Source organism: Carcharhinus amblyrhynchos, chromosome 13, assembly GCF_965287045.1.
Source record: "Carcharhinus amblyrhynchos chromosome 13, sCarAmb.v2.hapA, whole genome shotgun sequence".
Lineage (NCBI taxonomy): Eukaryota > Metazoa > Chordata > Chondrichthyes > Carcharhiniformes > Carcharhinidae > Carcharhinus > Carcharhinus amblyrhynchos.
Genome location: NC_137336.1, coordinates 55,675,645 through 55,696,290, shown reverse-complemented (window position 1 = coordinate 55,696,290; position 20,646 = coordinate 55,675,645). Strand labels below are relative to the sequence as shown.

At 41.5% G+C, this 20,646-nt stretch overlaps 1 protein-coding gene across 1 annotated transcript in view; it reads left to right on the top strand.

Annotated features, from left to right (window-relative positions):
* Positions 1-17,869, top strand: part of LOC145351922 (zinc finger protein 346-like) — a 33,036-nt gene extending 15,167 nt beyond the window's left edge. The window contains exons 6-7 of the mRNA XM_080201712.1: positions 3,489-3,588; positions 16,130-17,869. Coding sequence (XP_080057838.1) covers positions 3,489-3,588; positions 16,130-16,202 — 173 coding nt within the window. The 3' untranslated portion in view covers positions 16,203-17,869. The remainder of the gene's footprint in view (positions 1-3,488; positions 3,589-16,129) is intronic.
* The last annotated feature ends 2,777 nt before the right edge of the window (positions 17,870-20,646 follow it).

The following is a 20,646-nucleotide window of genomic DNA, read 5'->3' as shown; positions in this document are numbered from 1 at the left end:
TTCCGTGAAGGACATAATAGCTCAGGCCTACTGTCTGAATTTCCACTCGGAATTAATGTAATTATTGTGGCTTTTTTTTGATGCTTGTGCATGTATGCACACTACTCCCAAAGGCAGAGCTGACATCAACTAGCATTGACTGAACCTGGAATATTAGTGCTCTGCAAGGTCACTGTCTTGATCACGTTGAACAAAACTGTATAGTCATGCATGATTCCGTTTCTTGTTTCGTTGCCTGTGGTGAGATACTAGCTTTGTATTGATATTGTACATGCCAATGAGGTACACTTACCAAGCTGTTTTCTCCCCTATTGCAAAGTTCAATTTTTCCTGATGAAAGGAATGTGTCCTTTCGCAAGTATTTACATTTCAGATACCCAAATTACTGTTGCTTGCTTGAATTATGAATGGATGTCAAAAAATTTTACATTACATTATCTCAAAGCTCTGAGTTCAAACATGAGCTTAAAACACACGTAGTTCAGAATTTAAACAGCTATTTCAATCATGGAGAGTAAAAATAGCAAAACTTTCAACTAATTTTCTCATTCATGGAGCTGATTCGGACCTCTATCCCCTGTTCATAACTCTTTTATTGTTGTCTTTTTGTGTCTTTTTATTCTGCTATCTAAGTCTACCTTATGGAAAGCCAATTTAGCACTTTGAGCCCATGTGCTATTTATATTACTGGTAGCTTGGGAAGCTTTGGTGCTCAATGCAAATGTTGAATTTAGTCAGATGATTTAATATGGAAATATGAGTGACAGGACGAAAATGTGGAGATGCATTTTCACTAAGGAAAAGGCATTTTCTTAAGCTCCCTACAACACATGCAGACCTCTGCTTTTTGCTTGGCAGCTGCATCTGGAAACATGAACTGGTGAGTAGTAAGTCCCAGGTTAATATTTTGGCCCTATGGTAAAACCATAGTTGAGATTGAATCACTGGCCTCTTGTGCCTTTTTATGGGTGAGAACTTGCTATTGATGTCTGCTGTGTCAAAAATAAGTCCTTTTGTGTGCGACTTCCCTATATTCTTTTAAAAATGGAAGCCTCTTATGGGGTTATAATATATATTTGCAGAGGCCATTCTTCTGAATTAGCTTTGTTGGTGTCTCCACTGACTTCTGAATCTTAAGTGCTACGCTTTAAAAGGTTGCCAATGTGCTTGGTATTCCTGCAGTATATATGGCAGAAAACACATCAGTTATCAGAGTGAAAGAATTCTACATTGGACGTAGGAATCAATGGCCCATCTTCATCAGGCTTAACGTAAAATGTCTGGCTCATTATAAGTAGCCAAAACTGTGGAATAACTGTAAAGTTGAAGAGATGGAAAATATGCTCCATCTAAAGAAAATATTGATCTGTCTGCTGCCCCTGCCCCCCCCCCCCCCCCCCCCAGTATTAACACTTATTAAAATAATTAGGCTGTTATGTAATTTCATTATTGAAGTCGGTAAAGATCTGATCGTGCTGCATTACTGAAGAAAGAAAATAAACTAGTTTGCCTTGAACTGTAAAAGAGAAAGAAGAACTGCAAATGCTGGAAATATGAGCTAAAAACAGAAAATTATGGAAATGCACAGCAGGTTTTGCAGTGTGTGTAAAAGAAAATGCAGGCAAGTTTTCTTCTGGTGCAAATTATTGGAAGTCTGCAAGATAAATGAAGATTTTATTGTGCTTGGAAAAAAAGCTGAAGGAAGTGGGTCAGCAGATAACTCCATTACAAAAAAAGGAGTTAGTATATTAATTATCTGCAAACTGTAACAACATAGAAATTAAAACATGGAAATGGGCCATTCCAACTAGTTTAGATTAATGATGCTCCTTTTAGAAACGATATAAGGGTACTATGGAACCAAGGTGGACAAGTGGAGTTGAGATACAGTTCAGCCATAATTCACCTGAATAATGGAACAAACTGAAGGGATTGAATAGCCTCTTTTCATTCTTGCATTGTTTTAGAAAATTGTCCAGATCCATTCTAGAAATTAATTACCTTTATGACTTGAGCTGTTCTTGATGTTTCTGTGAAAATTGAATTCTTCTGCTATAACTACATTGATTCTGCTGCATGCTTCCCTGGTCTATGCTTGTGTTTCCTAACCCCACTACATTATCACTATCAGGAGGCCTATAGACAATTCCCACAAGAGATCTTTGCAAGCTTCTACTGCCTGATTGCTTTTGCTGGTATCCTGAAGTTCTAGTACATTCTACCAATGTAATTGAGGTTTTTCAGTATAGCTCATTTCCCAATTTTCCTCTCCCCATAAGATCCTATAGCCTAGAGTATATAGTTCTAATCATGTTTGGTATTTATCAGATTTGAACCTTAGTGGTTTTAGCATATGGTGTCACTGGTTTAATAATTCAGGAACCCGAGTAAAGATCTGAGGGCATGAATTCAAATCCCACCATGGTAGTGGGAAATTTAAGTTCAATTAATTAAATAAATGTTTTGTTTTAAAGCTAGTGATGGTGCCCATGCAACTATCATGTTAGCATAAAAACCCGTCTGAGTGCTCATTACTTCATTTGAGGAAGGAGATCTGCAACTGTTCTGTTCTTGCTCAGTTTGGCCTACAAGTGACTCCAGACATACAACAATGTAGTTAGCTCAGAAATGGACTAGCAAACCACTCAATTGTATCTCAGGGGCAATTTGGGCAGACAGTAAATGCTGATATTGCCAGAGCTGGCCATATCCCGTGAACGAACAAGATTCCCAGTACTCATCCATTCTGAAATGTTATAAAGGTAAAGTTTAGATATGGCTTCTTGTTTTGGACCAATCACTTGCAAATTTGTTTTATCTATTCTGTCCTATCCTATTTTAAATGGCTCTGCTGATGCAAATAGTCCCAATTTTAAAAATCATCTTTTGCTTTTTTATTTCCTCATACCAAATGTCATCTTTTGGAATCTGCCACACATTTTGTATTGCCGTAGCATCCTTAATGTGAAGCCCAAAGCTGTATACAGTTCTCTAATTGTGGTTTAGAAAGGCTTTTTATTAACATCATTAACAGAACATTATTAAATGGCATGAAAATTTAATTCCCTCCCTCTGTCTGGTTTATCTATCAATCCTTTCCTTCCACCTTTGTTTTTTTTCTAATCATACTAAAATGCATGCATTTTGGGGCCACAATTTGGATTCAGGGTCTGCACCCAAAACTTAACAGCCTATCCTTTCTCTTTATAGATGCAGACTGATTTATGTGTAATGAGTACATTTGACCATAACTTTGGACTGTCTCTCTCCTCTAAATTCCGTATTTTTAAAAAGTAGTTCTTTCAAGCTATAAAGTGTGGGTAAAAATCATTACATGTTGAAATTGGAAAGGATTAGGAAAGAAAACTGAATAGCAAAGCAAGTGTCCATGAAATTTCAACTTGGATAAATGTACTCTTGTAGGCAGGTAATTGCATTATTCAACGGTTGTTTATAATGGCAGGTAACTAAATTATAATCTTTCACAGCTGCTGCTGCTAAAGGCTACCCCTGTAACACCTGTAACATTGTTCTGAACTCAATAGAACAGTATCAGGCACACATCCAGGGAACCAAACACCAGAACCAGTAAGTACACCTAACTATTTTTTAAACAATCTACATAGGGCAGACAAAAATAACATACATAGTTCGATTTGAGTCAGGGTGAGACAATCTGATCTGCTGGCATTACCTTTGCTTTGGGTGCAGAAAGCCATTTTGATAATCAGTCATATGGAGTATGCACATTTAAATCTGACTGACACATCTTTTGCATTTGAATCCCATCTTGGTGAAATGACAATGGGGAAAAAGCTGGAACGGCTTCTTTTTGTTCAGTTGCATCCATTGTGGTCAATGTGGAGTTACAACGGTTTTTGGGAAGTCCTTCCTCGTTGTGAATTCCTTAATGATTTGTGTAGCTTGTATTGAAAGAACCATGTATTTGTGAAAATAATCCAAACTGTAGGCTTAAACAAGAAGATTATACTGGTGGGATACTTCACATATCAGAATGATTGCATAATACAGTAGATCATGTAAAATTGATCTGCTAACCAGTAGCTCTGATTCACATCATTACTTGAGAGGCCCCAACTATTAGAACATAGAACATTACAGCGCAGAACAGGCCCTTCGGCCCACGATGTTGCGCCGACCAGTTTTTTAAAAAAAACACTGACCCACTATTCTAAACCAATCCCTTTTCGTCCATAAACCTATCCACAGATCTCTTAAACGCCCCCAAACTAGGCACATTTACAACTGCAGCAGGCAGGGCATTCCAGTCCCTCACCACCCTCTGGGTAAAGAACCAACCCCTGACATCCGTCCTATAACTACCCCCCCTTAATTTAAAGCCATGCCCCCTCGTGCTAGCTTTCTCCATCCGAGGAAAAAGGCTATCACTATCCACCCTATCTAAACCTCTAATCATCTTATACGTTTCAATAAGATCCCCTCTTAGCCTCCTTCTTTCCAGCGAAAACAACCCCAAATCCCTCAGTCTCTCCTCATAGGACCTCCCCTCCATACCAGGCAACATCCTGGTAAACCTCCTCTGCACCCTCTCCAAAGCCTCCACGTCCTTCCTGTAATGTGGGGACCAGAACTGCACACAGTACTCCAAGTGCGGCTGCACCAGAGTTGTGTACAGTTGCAACATGACGCTGCGACTCCTAAATTCAATCCCCCTACCAATAAACGCCAAGACACCGTATGCCTTCTTAACAACCTTATCTACTTGATTCCCAACTTTCAGGGATCTATGTACACATACACCTAGATCCCTCTGCTCCTCCACACTATTCAAAGTCCTCCCGTTAGCCCTATACTCAACACATCTGTTACTCCTACTGAAATGAATTACCTCACACTTCTCCGCATTAAACTCCATCCACCACCTCGCGGCCCAGCTCTGCAACCTGACTATGACACCCTTCCTCACAATCTACCACACCTCCGACTTTGGTGTCATCAGCAAACTTACTAATCCACCCAACTATACCCTCATCCAGATCGTTAATAAAAATTACAAACAGCAGTGGCCCCAAAACAGATCCCTGAGGCACACCACTCGTAACCGAACTCCATGACGAATATTTACCATCAACCACCACCCTCTGTCTCCTATCTGCTAGCCAATTCCTGATCCAAGTACCTAGATTACCCCCAATCCCATACATCTGCATTTTCTGCAGAAGCCTACCATGGTGAACCTTATCAAATGCCTTACTAAAATCCATATATACCACGTCAACTGCCTTACCCCTATCCACCTCTTTGGTCACTTTCTCAAAGAACTCAATAAGGTTTATGGTGTACTTGTATCATAAATATTCTGCTTGCTGAAAAATTACTAAGCATATCTATTAGTTGTGTTGAATTAGCAGCATGTTCTACTGCTTTAGGGCAGGCAATTGCTGCATTGACTCAGATAATTGGCAAAAAGTGTTTTAGTTCAAGTTCCAGACAGAGTATTCAAACATTGGTCCCCCCCAGTGCTGCGTTTAATCTTTGGATGTGGCTATACTCAGAGTTAAATGTAATTCCACTTCAGAGAATATTAGGAATCAGAGATATGGCCAAGGAACTGGAATATCATAGCCAGATTAAGAAGAGGTGGTTTTATAAAAGTAGAACATAGAAAAATTACAGCACAAACATGCCCTTTGGCCCACAAGTTGTGCTGATGATATCCATACCTACTAGGCTTACCTATAACCATCAATTCTATTAAGTTCCATGTACTCATCCAGAAGTCTTTTGAAAGACCCTATCGAATTTGCCTCCACCACCATCGACGGCAGCCGATTCCACTCACCCACCACCCTCTGAGTGAAAAACTTACCCCTGATATCTCCTCTGTACCTATTCCCCAGCACCTTAAACCTGTGTCCTGTCGTAGCAATCATTCCAGCCCATGGAAAAAGCCTCTGAGAATCCACCCGATCTATACCTCTCAACAACTTATACACTTCTATCAGGTCACCTCTCATCCTTCGTCTGTCTAAGGAGAAGAGACCAAGCTCCCTCAATCTATCCTCATAAGGCATGCCACCCAATCCAGGCAACATCCTTGTAAATCTCCTCTTCACCCTTTCAATGGCTTCCACATCCTTCCTGTAATGAGGGGACCACAGTATTCCAAGAGAGGTCTGACTAGGTTCTTTTAAAGCTGCAACATTATCTCCCGACTCCTCCTAAACTCAGTCCCTTGAATGATGAAGGCCAGTACACCATACGCCTTCTTAACCACATCCTCTACCTGCGAGGCTGATTTAAGAGTCCTATGGACCTGGACCCCAAGGTCCTTCTGATCCTCTACACTGCTAAGAGTGTTGCCTTGATATTATACTCCTCCATCCCATTTGACCTGCCAGAATGTACCACTACACAGGTTGAGATCTGCCACTTCTCCGCCCAGCCCTGCATCCTATCTATACCACGCTGCAACCTCTGACATCTCTCCAAACGATCTACAACACCACCAACCTTCGTGTCGTCAGCAAACTTACCAACCCATCCCTCCACTTTCTCAACCAGGTCATTTATGAAAATTACAAACAGCAAGTGGCCCAGAACAGATCCTTGGGGCACTCCACTGGTGACCGACCTCCTTGCAGAAAAAGACCCATCTACAACCACTCTCTGCCTTCTGCACGCAAGTCAGTTCTGGATCCACAAGGCAACAGCCCCTTGGATCCCATGTCCTCTCGCTTTCTCAAGAAATCTTGCGTGGGGGACCTTATCGAACGCCTTGCTGAAGTCCATATAATCACATCTACCGCTCTTCCTTCGTCAATGTATTTAGTCACATTTTCAAAGAATTCAACCAGGCTCATAAGGCACGATCTACCTTTGACAAAGCCGTGCTGACTACTGTTGAGCATACTAAACTTCTCTAAATGTTCATAAATCCTGTCCCTCAGAATCTTTTCCATCAACTTACCAACCACTGAGGTTAGACTCACTGGTCGATAATTTCCTGGGTATATAAAAAAAAGTAATAAAAGTATCAGTAAACAATAGTATGTTTGCTGTATTGAGGTGAAGCAGGTCATTTCTTATACTCTGGCTGTAGCATCAATCACGAAGCATTAGTGAAACCTGCGACAGTTTGAGTCCTTGACAACCTTATCTGTTTTTACCCGAATGATCTGATACCACATGCTATGCATTAAGGTGTTTCTATCAGTGAAAGGGGGAATGATTGACAAGGGGGAAGGGCCCTTTTATGTTGCCTTGAGAAACATTTTCTGAATTGAATCGCTGATTTAGCACTTTGGTGAATACTAACAAGAATTTGTTCTTTTATGGTAATCCACCCCCATGCAACAGTGATTTGCATAAAGATGACAAACCAGTTCAGTAGCTTTGTTACTGTATCTCAATTTGTGTAGAAATCTTGGGACTACAGAGTTTCTTGTGTTTATTTATGCACCTTGCAAATTCATCTACTAGATTACAAGAAAATCTGAGACTTTTTTGATAGGTGGATCCAAACAAATAATAGAAAATATATCAGTATTTGGATGTGCTTGTGACTACATCCGTGCCAGCTTTGGTCAATCACTCTTCCTTCATTGCCTGATCCTTTTCTTTCTTGGGAAGTGATTGCCATGGATCTCCCATTCAAAGCAAAATTTCTGTAACTTTGGAAGTAGAATGTTAACTGTTGAATGAATAAAAATAATTCTGTTCACAGACTATTTTAGGTGTGTAAGCCTTTTCATCAGAGTTACAGAGTGAAATTAGAGTGGTGTGGTTTGCACAGAGTGCATTGCAAACTGTATAAAAATTGAACATTTGGTAATTAAATACATTGTTTTATTTACTTAGTCCAAGTTATATAGGGGTGATAGAGAAGATGGTGTCCACAGTTTCAGTATGTGAAAACTACGGAGAGCATTCTGATCATGGACAACTATATCTGCGGTAAGCGTCTGCACCTTGAACTTCAGCTCGAATTTGGTGAGCTGAAGTCCAAGGTGCAGATCTCCTAGAGTGTCAGGAAGCATCAGGTTTCTTGGGCACCTTGTAAATTCGTCTAGATTACTAGTGATAATCACACCACTTAGTTTATGATGTGGTTTAGGTCTGATCAGTCAGAATAAGCAGGAGGTTGTGACTATAATTCAGGCAGGTAAGGTGACCCCAGATGCAATGGGAGAGGAGCCTCATTCGGCCTTTGCCCTTAGCCAATCGGTTTAAGGTTCTGATTGCCTGTGTGGGTGAGGGCAAAATCTGCAGGATAGATAAACTGATCATGGCATAATAATACCGGACATCATTCACTTGGGAAGAGTGAAAACAAATCATTTGGTAGAGGACAGTAGAGTCAGGGAAATAGATTCTGTTCTCTGCAACCATGACTGAGTTTGAGATGCCTGCCAAGTGCTACAATTAAATAGAATCTTAGAATCATACAGTGCAGAAGAGGCCCATTGAGTCTGCACTGACACGTGAGAAACAGATGACTTCCCACCTAATCCCATTTAACAGCACATGGCCCATAGTCTTGAATGTGGTGATGTGCCAAGTTCTCATCCAGGTATTTTATAAAGGATGTGAGACAATTCACCTCTACCGTCCTCCCAGGTAGTGCATTCCAGACCATCACCACCCTCTGGGTCAAAATGTTTTCCCTCACATTCCCTTTAAACCTCCTGCTCCTCACCTTGAACCTACGTCCCTTCATGACTGATCCTTCAACTAAGGGGAACGGTTTCTGCCTATCCACTGACCATGCCCCTCAATTTTATACATCTCGATCAGTTTGCCCCTCAGTCATTTCTGCTCCAAAGAAAACAACTCAAACCTATCCAATCTCTCGTCATAACTTGGCAGCAACCTGGTGAATGTCCTCTGCACTGTCTCCAATACAATCATATCCTTCCTATAATGTGGTGACCAGAACTGCACATTACTCTAGCTGTGGCTTTGCCAAAGTTCTATACAACTGCAACATGACTTGCTTCCCTGCTTTTGTAATCTATGCCTCGATTGATAAAGGCAAATATCCCTCATCCTGTTTTCACCACCCTAAGACCAAAAAAAATTACAGCATAGGAACATGCCCTTCGGCCCTCCAAGCCTGCACCAACCATGCTGCCCGACTTAACCAAAACCCCCTACCCTTCCAGGCACCATATCCCTATATTCCCATCCTATTTATATACTTCTCCAGCACACCCCCCCCCCCCCCCCCCCCGCCCCCCCGGCAAACACAAAGTCACTACCATATCCACTTCCATTACCTCCCCCCGCCACAAGTTCCAGGCACCCACTATTCTGTGTAAAATAAAAAAATCTGCCTCGTATATCTCCTTTTAACCTATGCCACCTAGTAATGGACTCTTCCACCCTGGGAAAAAGCTTCTGACCATCCACTCTGTGCGTGCCTCTCATAACCTTGTAGACTTCTATCAGGTCGTGCCTCAACCTCCGTTGCTCCAGTGAGAACAAACCAAGTTTCTCCAATCTCTCCTCATAGCTAATGCCCTTTATACTAGGCAACATTCTAGTAAATCTTTTCTGCACCCTCTGCAAAGTCCCCACATCCTTCTGGTAGTGTGGCGACCAGAATTTAACACTATATTCCAGTGCAGCCTAACTAAGGTTCTATAAAACTGCAACATGGCTTGCCAATTTTTAAACTCAATACTCTGGCTGATGAAGGCAAGCATGCTGTATGCCTCTTGACTACCTTTTCCATCTGCATTGCCACTTTAGTGACCTGAGTACCTGTACACCCAGATCCCTTTGCCTATCAATACTCTTAAGGGTTCTACCATTTATATTTCCAATCTGTATTAGACCTTCCAAAATGCATTCTTCATATTTGTCCAGATTAAATTCCATCTGCCATCTCTCCACCCAAGTCTCCAACTGATCTATATCCTGCTGAATCTTCTGATGGCCCTCATTGCTATCCGCAAATCCATTAACCTTTGTGTTGTTCGCAAATTTGCTAATCAATCCAGTTACATTTTCCTCCAAATTATTTATATATGTTACAAACAGCAAAGATCCCAGCACTAATCCCTGAGGAACGCCATTTGTCACAGCCCTCCATTCAGAAATGCACCCTTTCACCGTTACCATCTGTCATCTTTGACTGAGCCAGTTTTGTATCCACCTTGCCAGTTCACCTCTAATCCCATGCGACTTCATCTCCTGCACAAGTCTGACAAAGTTCTTATTTTTGTCCATGTAGACAACAACCACTGCCCTATGCTCATCAATCATCTTCATCACTTCTTCAAAAAACACGATCAAGTTTGTGAGACATGACCTCCCCTTCACAAAACCATGTTGTCTCTCACTAATATGTCCACTTATTTCCAAGTAGAAATAAATCCTGTCTCGAAGAATCCTCTCCAATTTCCCTATCACTGATGTAAGGCTCACTGGCCTGTAATTACCTGGATTATTCTTGCTAATCTCCTTAAACAAAGGAACAACGTTGGCTCTTCTCCCATCCGCTGGGACTTCCCTGAGCGAGTGATGATACAAAGATTTCTCTTAGGGTCCCAGCAATTTCATTCCTTGCCCCTCTGAGTATTCTGGGGTAGTTCCCATCAGGCCTTGGGGACTTGTCAACCTTAACGTTTCTCAAGAACCCCAGTACCTCCTTTTTGATCTCAACGTGACTCAAACTATCTATACATCTTTTCCCAAACTCATCATCCACCAAGTCCTTTTCTTTGGTGAATACTGATGCAAAGTACTCATTTAATAGCTCACCCATTTCCTCTGGCTCCACGCATAGATTCCCTGCCTTTTGTGTGGAGGGTGTGGAGAGTCTGCAGAAGGATCTAGATAGGCTGGGCGAATGGGCCAGGAAATGGCAAATGGAATTTAATGTTGGCAAGTGTGAGGTGGTCCACTTTGGTAGGAAGAATGGTAGGAAGGACTATTACTTACGTGGCGAAAAACTGCAGCAGGCGACGGTGCAGAGGGACCTCGGGGTCCTTGTGCATGAGTCGCAAAAACCCAGCCTGCAGGTGCAGCAGGTGGTCAGGAAGGCGAATGGGATGCTGGCCTTCATAGCGAGGGGGATTGAATATAAAAGTAGGGAGGTCTTGCTGCAGCTGTATAGGGCATTGGTGAGGCCGCAGCTGGAGTACTGTGTGCAGTTTTGGGCGCCGCACCTGCGCAAGGATATTTTGGCCTTGGAGGGAGTGCAGAGGAGGTTTACTAGGCTGATACCGGAGTTGAGGGGGTTGAGCTATGAGGAGAGGCTGAATAAACTAGGCTTGTACTCGTTAGAGTTTAGAAGAATGAGGGGAGATCTCATTGAGACGTATAAGATGATGAATGGGATGGATAGGATAGAGGTGGAAAGACTCTTCCCGCTCAAAAAAGACAGTAGGACTAGGGGGCACAGCCTCAAGATAAAGGGGGGGCGGTTCAGAACGGAGTTGAGGAGGAACTTCTTCACTCAAAGGGTGGTGAATCTCTGGAATTCTCTGCCCGTTGAAGTGGTGGAGGCTGCCTCGCTAAATATTTTTAAGAAGCGGGTTGATGGGTTTTTGATAAGAGAGGGGATTAAGGGTTATGGGGAGAGGGCGGGAAAGTGGAACTGAGCCACGACAGATCAGCCATGATCTTATTGAATGGCGGGGCAGGCTCGAAGGGCCAGATGGCCTACTCCTGCTCCTATTTCTTATGTTCTTATGTTCTTATGTTTTTTCCTTGAGTGGGCCAACCCTCTCCCTGGCTACCCTCTTGCTCTTTATAAAAAGCCTTGGGATTTTCCTTAATCCTGCTGGCCAATGATTTTTTATGATCCCTTTTAGCCCTTCTTATTCCTTGCTTAAGTTTATTTCTACTTTCCTTGTATTCCACCCTACATTTCCCGATAGCTGCAAAAGGATTTGAGATAGGACGGAGTGAATCCAATTGTCGTGGTCTGCAGAGGATTCAGTGACATAGATTGAGGAGTGAGGTTTTGGTGAAGGAATCTGAAAAGGCAGGGTCAGAATTAAAGTGCAGAACCTCAAAAGGCAAGCCTTGGTTTACTATCTGAGCTGTGCACAAATGGTATAGAGTCAAACAGATCAGATTGAATGCATGATTCAAACAATATTATGGTAGATGGAGACTTTGATTCATGGAGCACGAATCCACACTGAAAAAAGAACAAACTGTTTGATTAGGACTGCCTCCATTTGAAGTGAACTGGGATCAGTGTCTGCTAAATCGTACTTAGTTGAGGCTTTAAACTTGAAAGGTTGGGTTGGAAGGACATTTAAGTGTGAGAAAAGTCAAGGCCACCAAGCCACAACAAATGGTGGAATTTGAATTCAGTAAAAAATTTCTGAAATTAAGAATCTACTATTGGCTATGAAATCATTGTTGATTGTCATAAAAAGCATCTGGTTCACTAATATTCTTTAGGGAAGGAAATCCGTCATCCTTACATGGTCTGGCTTACATATGACTCGTGAGCCACAGCAATGTGGTTGATTTTCAGTTGCTTTCCAAGGGCAACTAGCGATGGGCAATGAATGCGGGCCAGCCAGTGACACCAATGTCTCTCAAATGAATGGAACATAATCCCACTTGCCTCACTTCTTTCACAACGACTAGATCCAGGGTTCCTTCCTTAGTGGGCTGAAAACCCTCAGAAAGTTGTCTTGTATTTAGTCAGGAATTCCTGCCCCATTTTGTCTTTTTATACTGTTTACCCCCTATTCTATTAGGATAATTGAAGTTTTCCCATTTATCACTACTCTAATGTGTTACTTTTGCAATTTGGCTCTCTAGCTCATAGATTTGGTGCACCTGTAACAGCACAGTACCTCTAGAAGCATAGCAACTGTTCTTCTACTTAACTCTAACCAAATAAATCTGACAATGATAAACCATAATTTCTAAAGGAGGCAATAGCTTCAGTATTTCTTTCCAGCACCATTCCAGCAATATTACTCTGGAAAGTCCTCCTTGGAACCCTACAAGGTCGTCTTTACTGACATCTAGGGGCTTGTGCCAAAATTGGGAGAACTGTCTCTCAGACTAGTCAAGCAACAGCCTGATGTAGTCATACTCATGGAATCATACCCAACAGATAATGTCCCAGACACCACCATCACCACTCCTGGGTATGTCCTGTCCCGCTGGCAGGACAGATCTACCAGTGGTATGCAGTCAGCAGGGAGTTGCTCTGGGAATCCTCAACATCGACTGTGGACCCCATGACGTCTAATGGTACCATGTTAAACATGGTCATGGAACCTCCTGTTGATTATCATGTACTATCTTCCTTTCCTTCGCACGCACCCCCCCACATACAACCATGAATAGTGATGGACAATTAAACAACTTGCTGGAGGAGGAGGCTCCACAAATATTCCCATCTTAAAGTATCCCCATCAGTGCAAAAGATAAGGCTGAAGCATTAGCAACAATCTTCAGCCAGAAGTGCTGTATGAATGATCCATCTTTGTCTTTTCTGGAGGTCTCCAGCATCACAGATGTCGGCCGTTGATATCATGTGGAATGAACTGAATTGCCCAAGAAACAGCTGAAAGCATGAATACTGCGAAGGTTATGGACCTTGACAATATTCTGACAATAGTACTGAACACCTATGCTCCAGAACTTAATACACCCCTAACCAAACTGTTCCAGTCCAGCTACAACACTAGCATCTACCCAACAATGTGGAAAGTTGCCCAGGTACGTAACGTACACAAGAAGCAGGACAAATCCAACCTGACCCATTACCGCCTCATCAGTCTACTCTGTCATCAGCAAAATGATGGAAGAGGTCATCAACCAAGCTATTAAGTACTCAGCAATAAGCAGCTCATGGATGCTTAGTTTCAGTTCTGTCAGGATCACTCAGCTCGTGACCTCATTACAATCTTGGTTCAAACGTGGACAAAAGAGATGAACACCAGAGGTGAGGTGAGAGTAACTGCCCTTGACTTAAGGGCAGCATTTGACCGTGAATGGCAACGAGGAGCCCTAGCAGTCAGTGGAAACTGGGGGGAAATCCTCTGCTGGTTGGAGTCATACCCAGCATAAAGGAAGATGGTAGTTGGAGGTCAGTCATCTCAGCTCCAGGACATCATCGCAAGTGTCTCTCAGGGTAATGTCCTAGGCCCAAATATCTTCAGTTGCTTCATCAATGACCTTCCCTCCATCATAAGGTCAGAACTGGGGATATTCGCTGATTGCACAATGTACATAAGAACATAAGAAATAGGAGCAGGAGTAGGCCATCTAGCCCTTCGAGCCTGCCCCGCCATCCGATAAGCTCATGGCTGATCTGAAGTGGATCAGTTCCACTTTCCCGCTTTCTCCCCATAACCCTTAATTCCCTTGTCTGTCAAAAACCTATCTACCCATGACTTAAATGTATTTAGCGAGGTAGCCTCCACCACTTCAACGGGCAGAGAACTCCAGAGATTCACCACCCTTTGAGTGAAGAAGTTCCTCCTCAATTCTGATCTAAACTGCACCCACCCCCCCCCTTATCTTGAGGCTGTGCCCTCTTGTCCTGCTATCCTTTCTAAGCGGGAAGAATCTCTCTACCTCTAACCTATCCATCACTTTCATTATCTTATACATCTCTATAAGATCCCCCCTCATCCTTCTAAACTCCAAGTACAGACCCAGTCTATTTAGTCTCTCTTCATAGTCCAACCCCCTCATCTCCGGTATCAGCCTAGTGAACCTCGTCTGCACTCCCTCCAAGGCCAAAATATCCTTGCGCATGCGGCGACTAACACTGCACACAGTACTTCAGCTGCGGCCTCACCAGTACCCTGTACAGTTGCAGCAAGACCTCCCTACTTTTATATTCTATCCCCCTCACTATAAAGGCTAGCATTCCATTCACCTTCTTGTTCAGTACCATTCATGATGACTCATCCTGAAGCAGCTCATGTTCAAATGCCGCAAGACCTAGACAGTATCCAGGCTTGCGCTGATAAATAGCAAATAACATTCATGCCACGCAAGTGCCAGACCACGACCATTTCCAACAAGAGGATCTATCACCTCTTGACATTCAGTGGCATTGCCATTGCTGAATCCCACACTATCAACATCCTGGGGGTTACCATTGACCAGAAACTGAACTGGATTTGCCATATAAATAATGTGGTTCCCAGAGTAGGTCAAAGGCTAGGAATCCTTTGGCAAGTAACTCGCCTCCTGAGTCCTGAAAGCCTGTCCACAAAGCGTAAGTCAGGAGTGTAATGGAATACATTCCACTTGCCTGGATGAGTGCAGCTCCAACAATGATCAAGAAGCTCGACACCAGCCCTCTTGACTGCTACCCCTTTCCACTAACATTAAATCCCTCCACCACAGACGAACAATGACAACCGTGCATATCATCTACAGCATGTAGCAGTTTTCAAACCCTTGACCAGAACCATGTAGAAAGACATGGGCAGTAGATACCTGGTCACACCAACACCTGAACGTTCCCCTCCAAGTCACTCACCATCCTGGCTTAGAAATATATCACCATCTTTCACTGTTGCTGTATGAAAATCCTGGAATTCCCTCCCTAACAGCATTGTCACTGTACCTGCACCTTGGACTGCTGTGGTTCAAGGCAGCTCAAGATCCCCTTCTGAAGTGCAGCTAGGGGTGAACAAAAAATGCTGGCCTAATCAGTGATGCCCACATCCTGTAAATTAATGTTTAAAAAATATCTAATTGTGGACAGGAAAGAACTCATTTTCTGAGTTTTTTGAAAAGCATTATCGTAGAGATTGTTCATATGCTTGCTGGCTACATGTATTCTGTGTTTGGACTCTAATTTCCTCTTGCTAATATTGAACACTATGCTTCTATGGCAAATAGAAAAAATATAAGCATACAAGAAATATAAGAACATTTACCACTGTGGCCATGATGCTGCTTTCACTTTTATTTATTGTCACTCAATTTGCCTTTTAAATTGGACCATACTGCTATTGTTTAGACTCTAATATCTTTGATAGCCATTTAGATTTGTTACTTGGGGTAGTAAATAAGCAAGAAATGTGTAAGGATATTTTTGTAGGAATAATTTGCAAAGCATCTTTGTTATGTGCTCAGAGTGATTACATGAGCTTGTCTTAAACTTTTGTATAACTTTGTTTACTCTTTTACTCCTCAGGTTGAAACCTAATGAATTTACTGCAGAAGATGATGAAGGGGGCTTTGAACTTTTTGAAGATGATGTCATCTAACAATATTGGCATGATGCTCTCCTTGTCAGTGAATGTTACTCAGTGTGGAGGCCTTTTGGCCCATGTTCATGTTTGGATCTGCATACTGTTCAGCAAAACATTTCTACTGATATAGCAGCCCATAATTCTGAGCTCTAGGGCCCAATATGTTTTGTTTTTAATTGTTAAGTTTCATGCAAATAGCTGAAGGGATTGAGAGTAAAAGAACTATGTTTAGAACAGTAACTGGTGCTTTCCGTCAAACGTTTAACTATTGACATGCCTACCTGGCTCAGTACATTGGTAACGGAACTAAGAAACATGTACCCCTGTCTCTTACTACTGTTTGATTCTTAAGCTCAGCAGTTAAGTTGGTAGATCTTTAGGGAAAGATGAGAAACTTCAATATAAATTAATGATTGCAAATATTTGCCACGTAACTAGTTGGTAGCCTTTTAATTGCAACCTAGGTAAGATGACAAGCACTGTTTGTAAATCATTGCACTGATGTCCCGTAATCTGATTGTTGTTACACTAAACTATTTAACTGAGCTAGCATTGACAGCTTTATACAGTTATCTGCAACATGAAGTTTGAACATGAATATTGATCTTTGCCTGCTTGAGGAGGCAGTGAACTGTGATTAAGATGCTGACCTTTTAATATATGGGACTAAGCCTGAATATCACCTCTTCCACTTATTCAGAAATTGCTAATGCAGGTACTATGTATATGATTGCAGTATAAATTCTGCTCAAGAAATCTCTGATTTTGTCCCATATCAGTCTCATTGCTGTATTTGTTTATGGAATGGCCACTCTGGTGGTGTGACTGGTAATTAGCATATCTCAATAATAAATGTATTTAAAACTTTATACAACTGTTAGAAACTGATACCCCACATGTTAAAATGTTTATTTTGACTTATGCTGCATTGGGAAATGTTTCAGTGAAGCATCTTGTAAAAATGTATGTGGCAACTCTGTGGCAAGGCAATATCTGGCACTTGTTCTAACATTTAGTGTGAATAACTAGTGACGTTTATTGCTAATTCTGAACACTTCAAATTTTATTTGAATAAGCCGATTTGTTGTGGACAAAAGGCTGCAGTTCCAAACTTTTTATCTTGTTAATAAATTGGGTTTACTTTGTTCCTCCAAGATTTCCCCACACCTCAACAATTCTTTAAATCGCAGACTACCCTGAAGTCAAACTGAGCGCTGCATATATTTCAGTCTTGGGACATGGGTGACTTATTGAGAAAATGGGGAGAAACCTGGAGGTAATACATGTGCAACAAATGTTAATGTTTAGAAGACCATAAAACAAAAGTATGTTTGGTGTGTTCTGACACTATATTTTATTGTGTGTGTTTGTGAATTTTTTTTTAGAAAAATTTGCCATACGTTGGGGAACATAAGGGAAACTGATTTAATTGTCATTGTGACCGAAAACAACTGAACTGAACTGTGTGCAGACCTCATGCAAAAATGGACCCAGGAGCTCAGCACACTCTTCCACACTTCTGTAATCTGGGTGTCTGTTTGAAACTGTCGTTTTTTTCCTTTGCTTCAACTACATGTTTAGTTAAACCTCACAAGATTTGTTGAAAAATCTGTGACCGTTGACAATTTTTGTACTTTTACTCTCCTCGTGCACAATAAATGTAGAATTAGTTTCCCTATCAATGTAGATTTGCTTTCAATTCTGTATTTGCTCCAAATATCTCATGGTTGAACATTAGCAGTGTTCCAAACTTCTCTTTTCTGTTATACTTGTACAGTGGAGGTCTTAATATTTTACACAATACAATTCTGATGTAATTAGAAATTAAAGATATTGCAGGCTTCTCTATTATTAAGTTCCCAGCAACAAATGGTAATAAACTTGTACGGCTAAGAAAAGTATCTTTTCGTTACAGCACAAGCCATGGCTCTGTGACTGTACTCTGAGTTAGAAGCTTATGACTCACTCCAGAAACTGGAATACAAAATGTAGGTTGAAGTATAGGGTGAACTATACTTCGGACAAGACATGAAACCAACACCCCATCTTCTTCAGGTGGTTGAGACAGTTCCCATGGCATTATTTTGAAGAAATCTCCTCGGTGTCTTGGCAAATGTTTATATCTCAACCAACATCACAAAACCGTTTAACAACACATTATTTCATTGCTGTTTTTGGAATCTTTCAGTAACTAACCAGCAGATCAGTCTATTATACTACAATAGACTTTTTTTTTGCTGCAAGGCAATTTGAGTGTCCTGAAGTTGTGAAAGGGTGCTGTATAAAGACAGAACTTACGTATCACCTGGGATAGTAGTGAAGATGCAGAAATTTTGGTTCCTGGTCAGTTCTCATTGCTCCTCTTACTGTGTGTGTGTTGGTTGGGTGGGGGTATCAGCAGGTGGCTCATACGGTAAATATTGGGCTTAGTTAATTAACTGTAATGATCCCTCCTGCTACCATTCCTTATTACCATTAGCAGTTCCAGTCACACAAGCTGCTGATAAGCACTGCTTGTTTAATTACCATCAGATTGGGTTAGCTTCAGGGTAGAAAGAATGTATTAGGAGAGGAAATATTCCACATACATTAATTGAGTATTGGCGTATCATCTGTGCATCAATCATTGCAACAACAGCAGGAGCAGCTCAAGGATGATAAGGATGATAGTTAATTCTGCATTTAAATGAGCAGTGATGAACTATCTAATCTTGATGGGTAAAAAGAGTGAGAATTTTTAGTAATAATTGAATTATGTGAACTCAGATTAATTTGAGTGCTGAAACATTAAAAGCCAATTATACTTTTTCCTCAAGAATCAAATATAGCCTCATTAACAGCATAGGCCAAATAATTTCCTATCATGCCTTGCTGGCTCTCTGTAGCGCAAGCTGGTCAGTGCCATTTCTCCTCTGTCCGTCCCTGTAACCCGACAAGTTTGTTTCTTTTGAGTGTTCATCTAATTTCCTTGTGAAATTATTGATTGCCTGTGCTTCTATTGTGCGTGGCAAGTTCCTGGTCATTACCATTCACTGCACATAAAACAAGGCGAGTATTGCTGAGAAGAGAGACATGCTGCTGAAGATTTTCATCTTGTACTTATCAGGGCAGACTAACAAATTTCTCACAATCTCAATTTATACTACTGGAGAAAAGGATGCTGATTTACTGGCAAATCAATCCTGATTGGCCAAGGTGATAATTGCTGAAATGTATGGTCTATACAACTGGCATCACGCTGGCACTGAAATTAATGCACTATGTTTCTATTGTGTGGTAGACAGAATATCTTTTTGGATTGACAGCAGCAATTAATGCCATTGCGTAATAGTAGCTTGACAAAGCTTTCTTAACCTTTGCTCAAATGTTGGAGATGTTTTGGCCAAAATCTTTTGATCCACTTCATCCAGTGCTGAGCACATTGAAACCTACCCATTTACCTGGATACATTTAAAAAGACTAGACTTCTGCAGAAGAAGTCAATGCAGAAATCTACTCAGGGCAGTGAAGAGATTCAGTGCAGATGCCATGTACCATCATGGCACTAGCTTCATTAAGGTAATTTTAAATATCCACTGTTTAAGTGAATGGATGTCGGATGAATGTTAACAAATGGGTGAGTGGATGAATGTGAATTGGTGAGCTATGTGGGTAGGGTGACAGGTGGGTCAGCAGATAGGTGATGAGGGACGGTTAGAGAGGATGGTAGGGTAGTGTGAGTGATTAGGGGATCAGTTGTTTAGTTAACCAGGAGTTAGACTAGGATTTTTCTGTATCATTTCCTGGGTAATTATACAGGTAAATACATAGAACTTTGACATGTTTTCAGAGGTTCTGGGAAGCAGTGGAATCATCCATGGGAAGTTCAAACTTCGCAGCTAACTCCCAGAATCTCCAACGAGAGAATCTAACCATCTGTTCCTGAAATTCAGTGGCGTCACAATGGCTGAATTCCCTAACGTTAACAGCCCAGAGATTACATTGAGTAGAATTGAGTGGGTCTGTTGTGTTTTTTAATGATAGGCACAAATCACTCATGAGAAATTATGTAAAGATGTGGATTCAAGTATTTAAATTAGGCATATCAGGAAATATACATGGATAGAAAGTTTGAAGGAAACAGCAGCAGCATTGTGCTGCATTCTGCTCAAAGACAAAAGAGAAACTGAGACTGAATCATGTCTCATTTACTTTCTATGGCTGGTGTGCTGTTACCCTTAAAGGCATATATTATACCATGGACCAGCCGTATGAATACTGTGGCTACAAGAACAGATCAGAGGCTGGGTATTCTGCAGTGACTAATTTGACTACTGACTCCTTAAAGCCTGTCCAGCAGGGGAGTGTGATGGAATACTCACCACTTGCCTGGATGAGTGCAACACCAATAAAACTCAAGTTCAATACAATCTAGGACAAAACAGTCTCCTTGATGGCACCCATCCATCACCGTAAACAT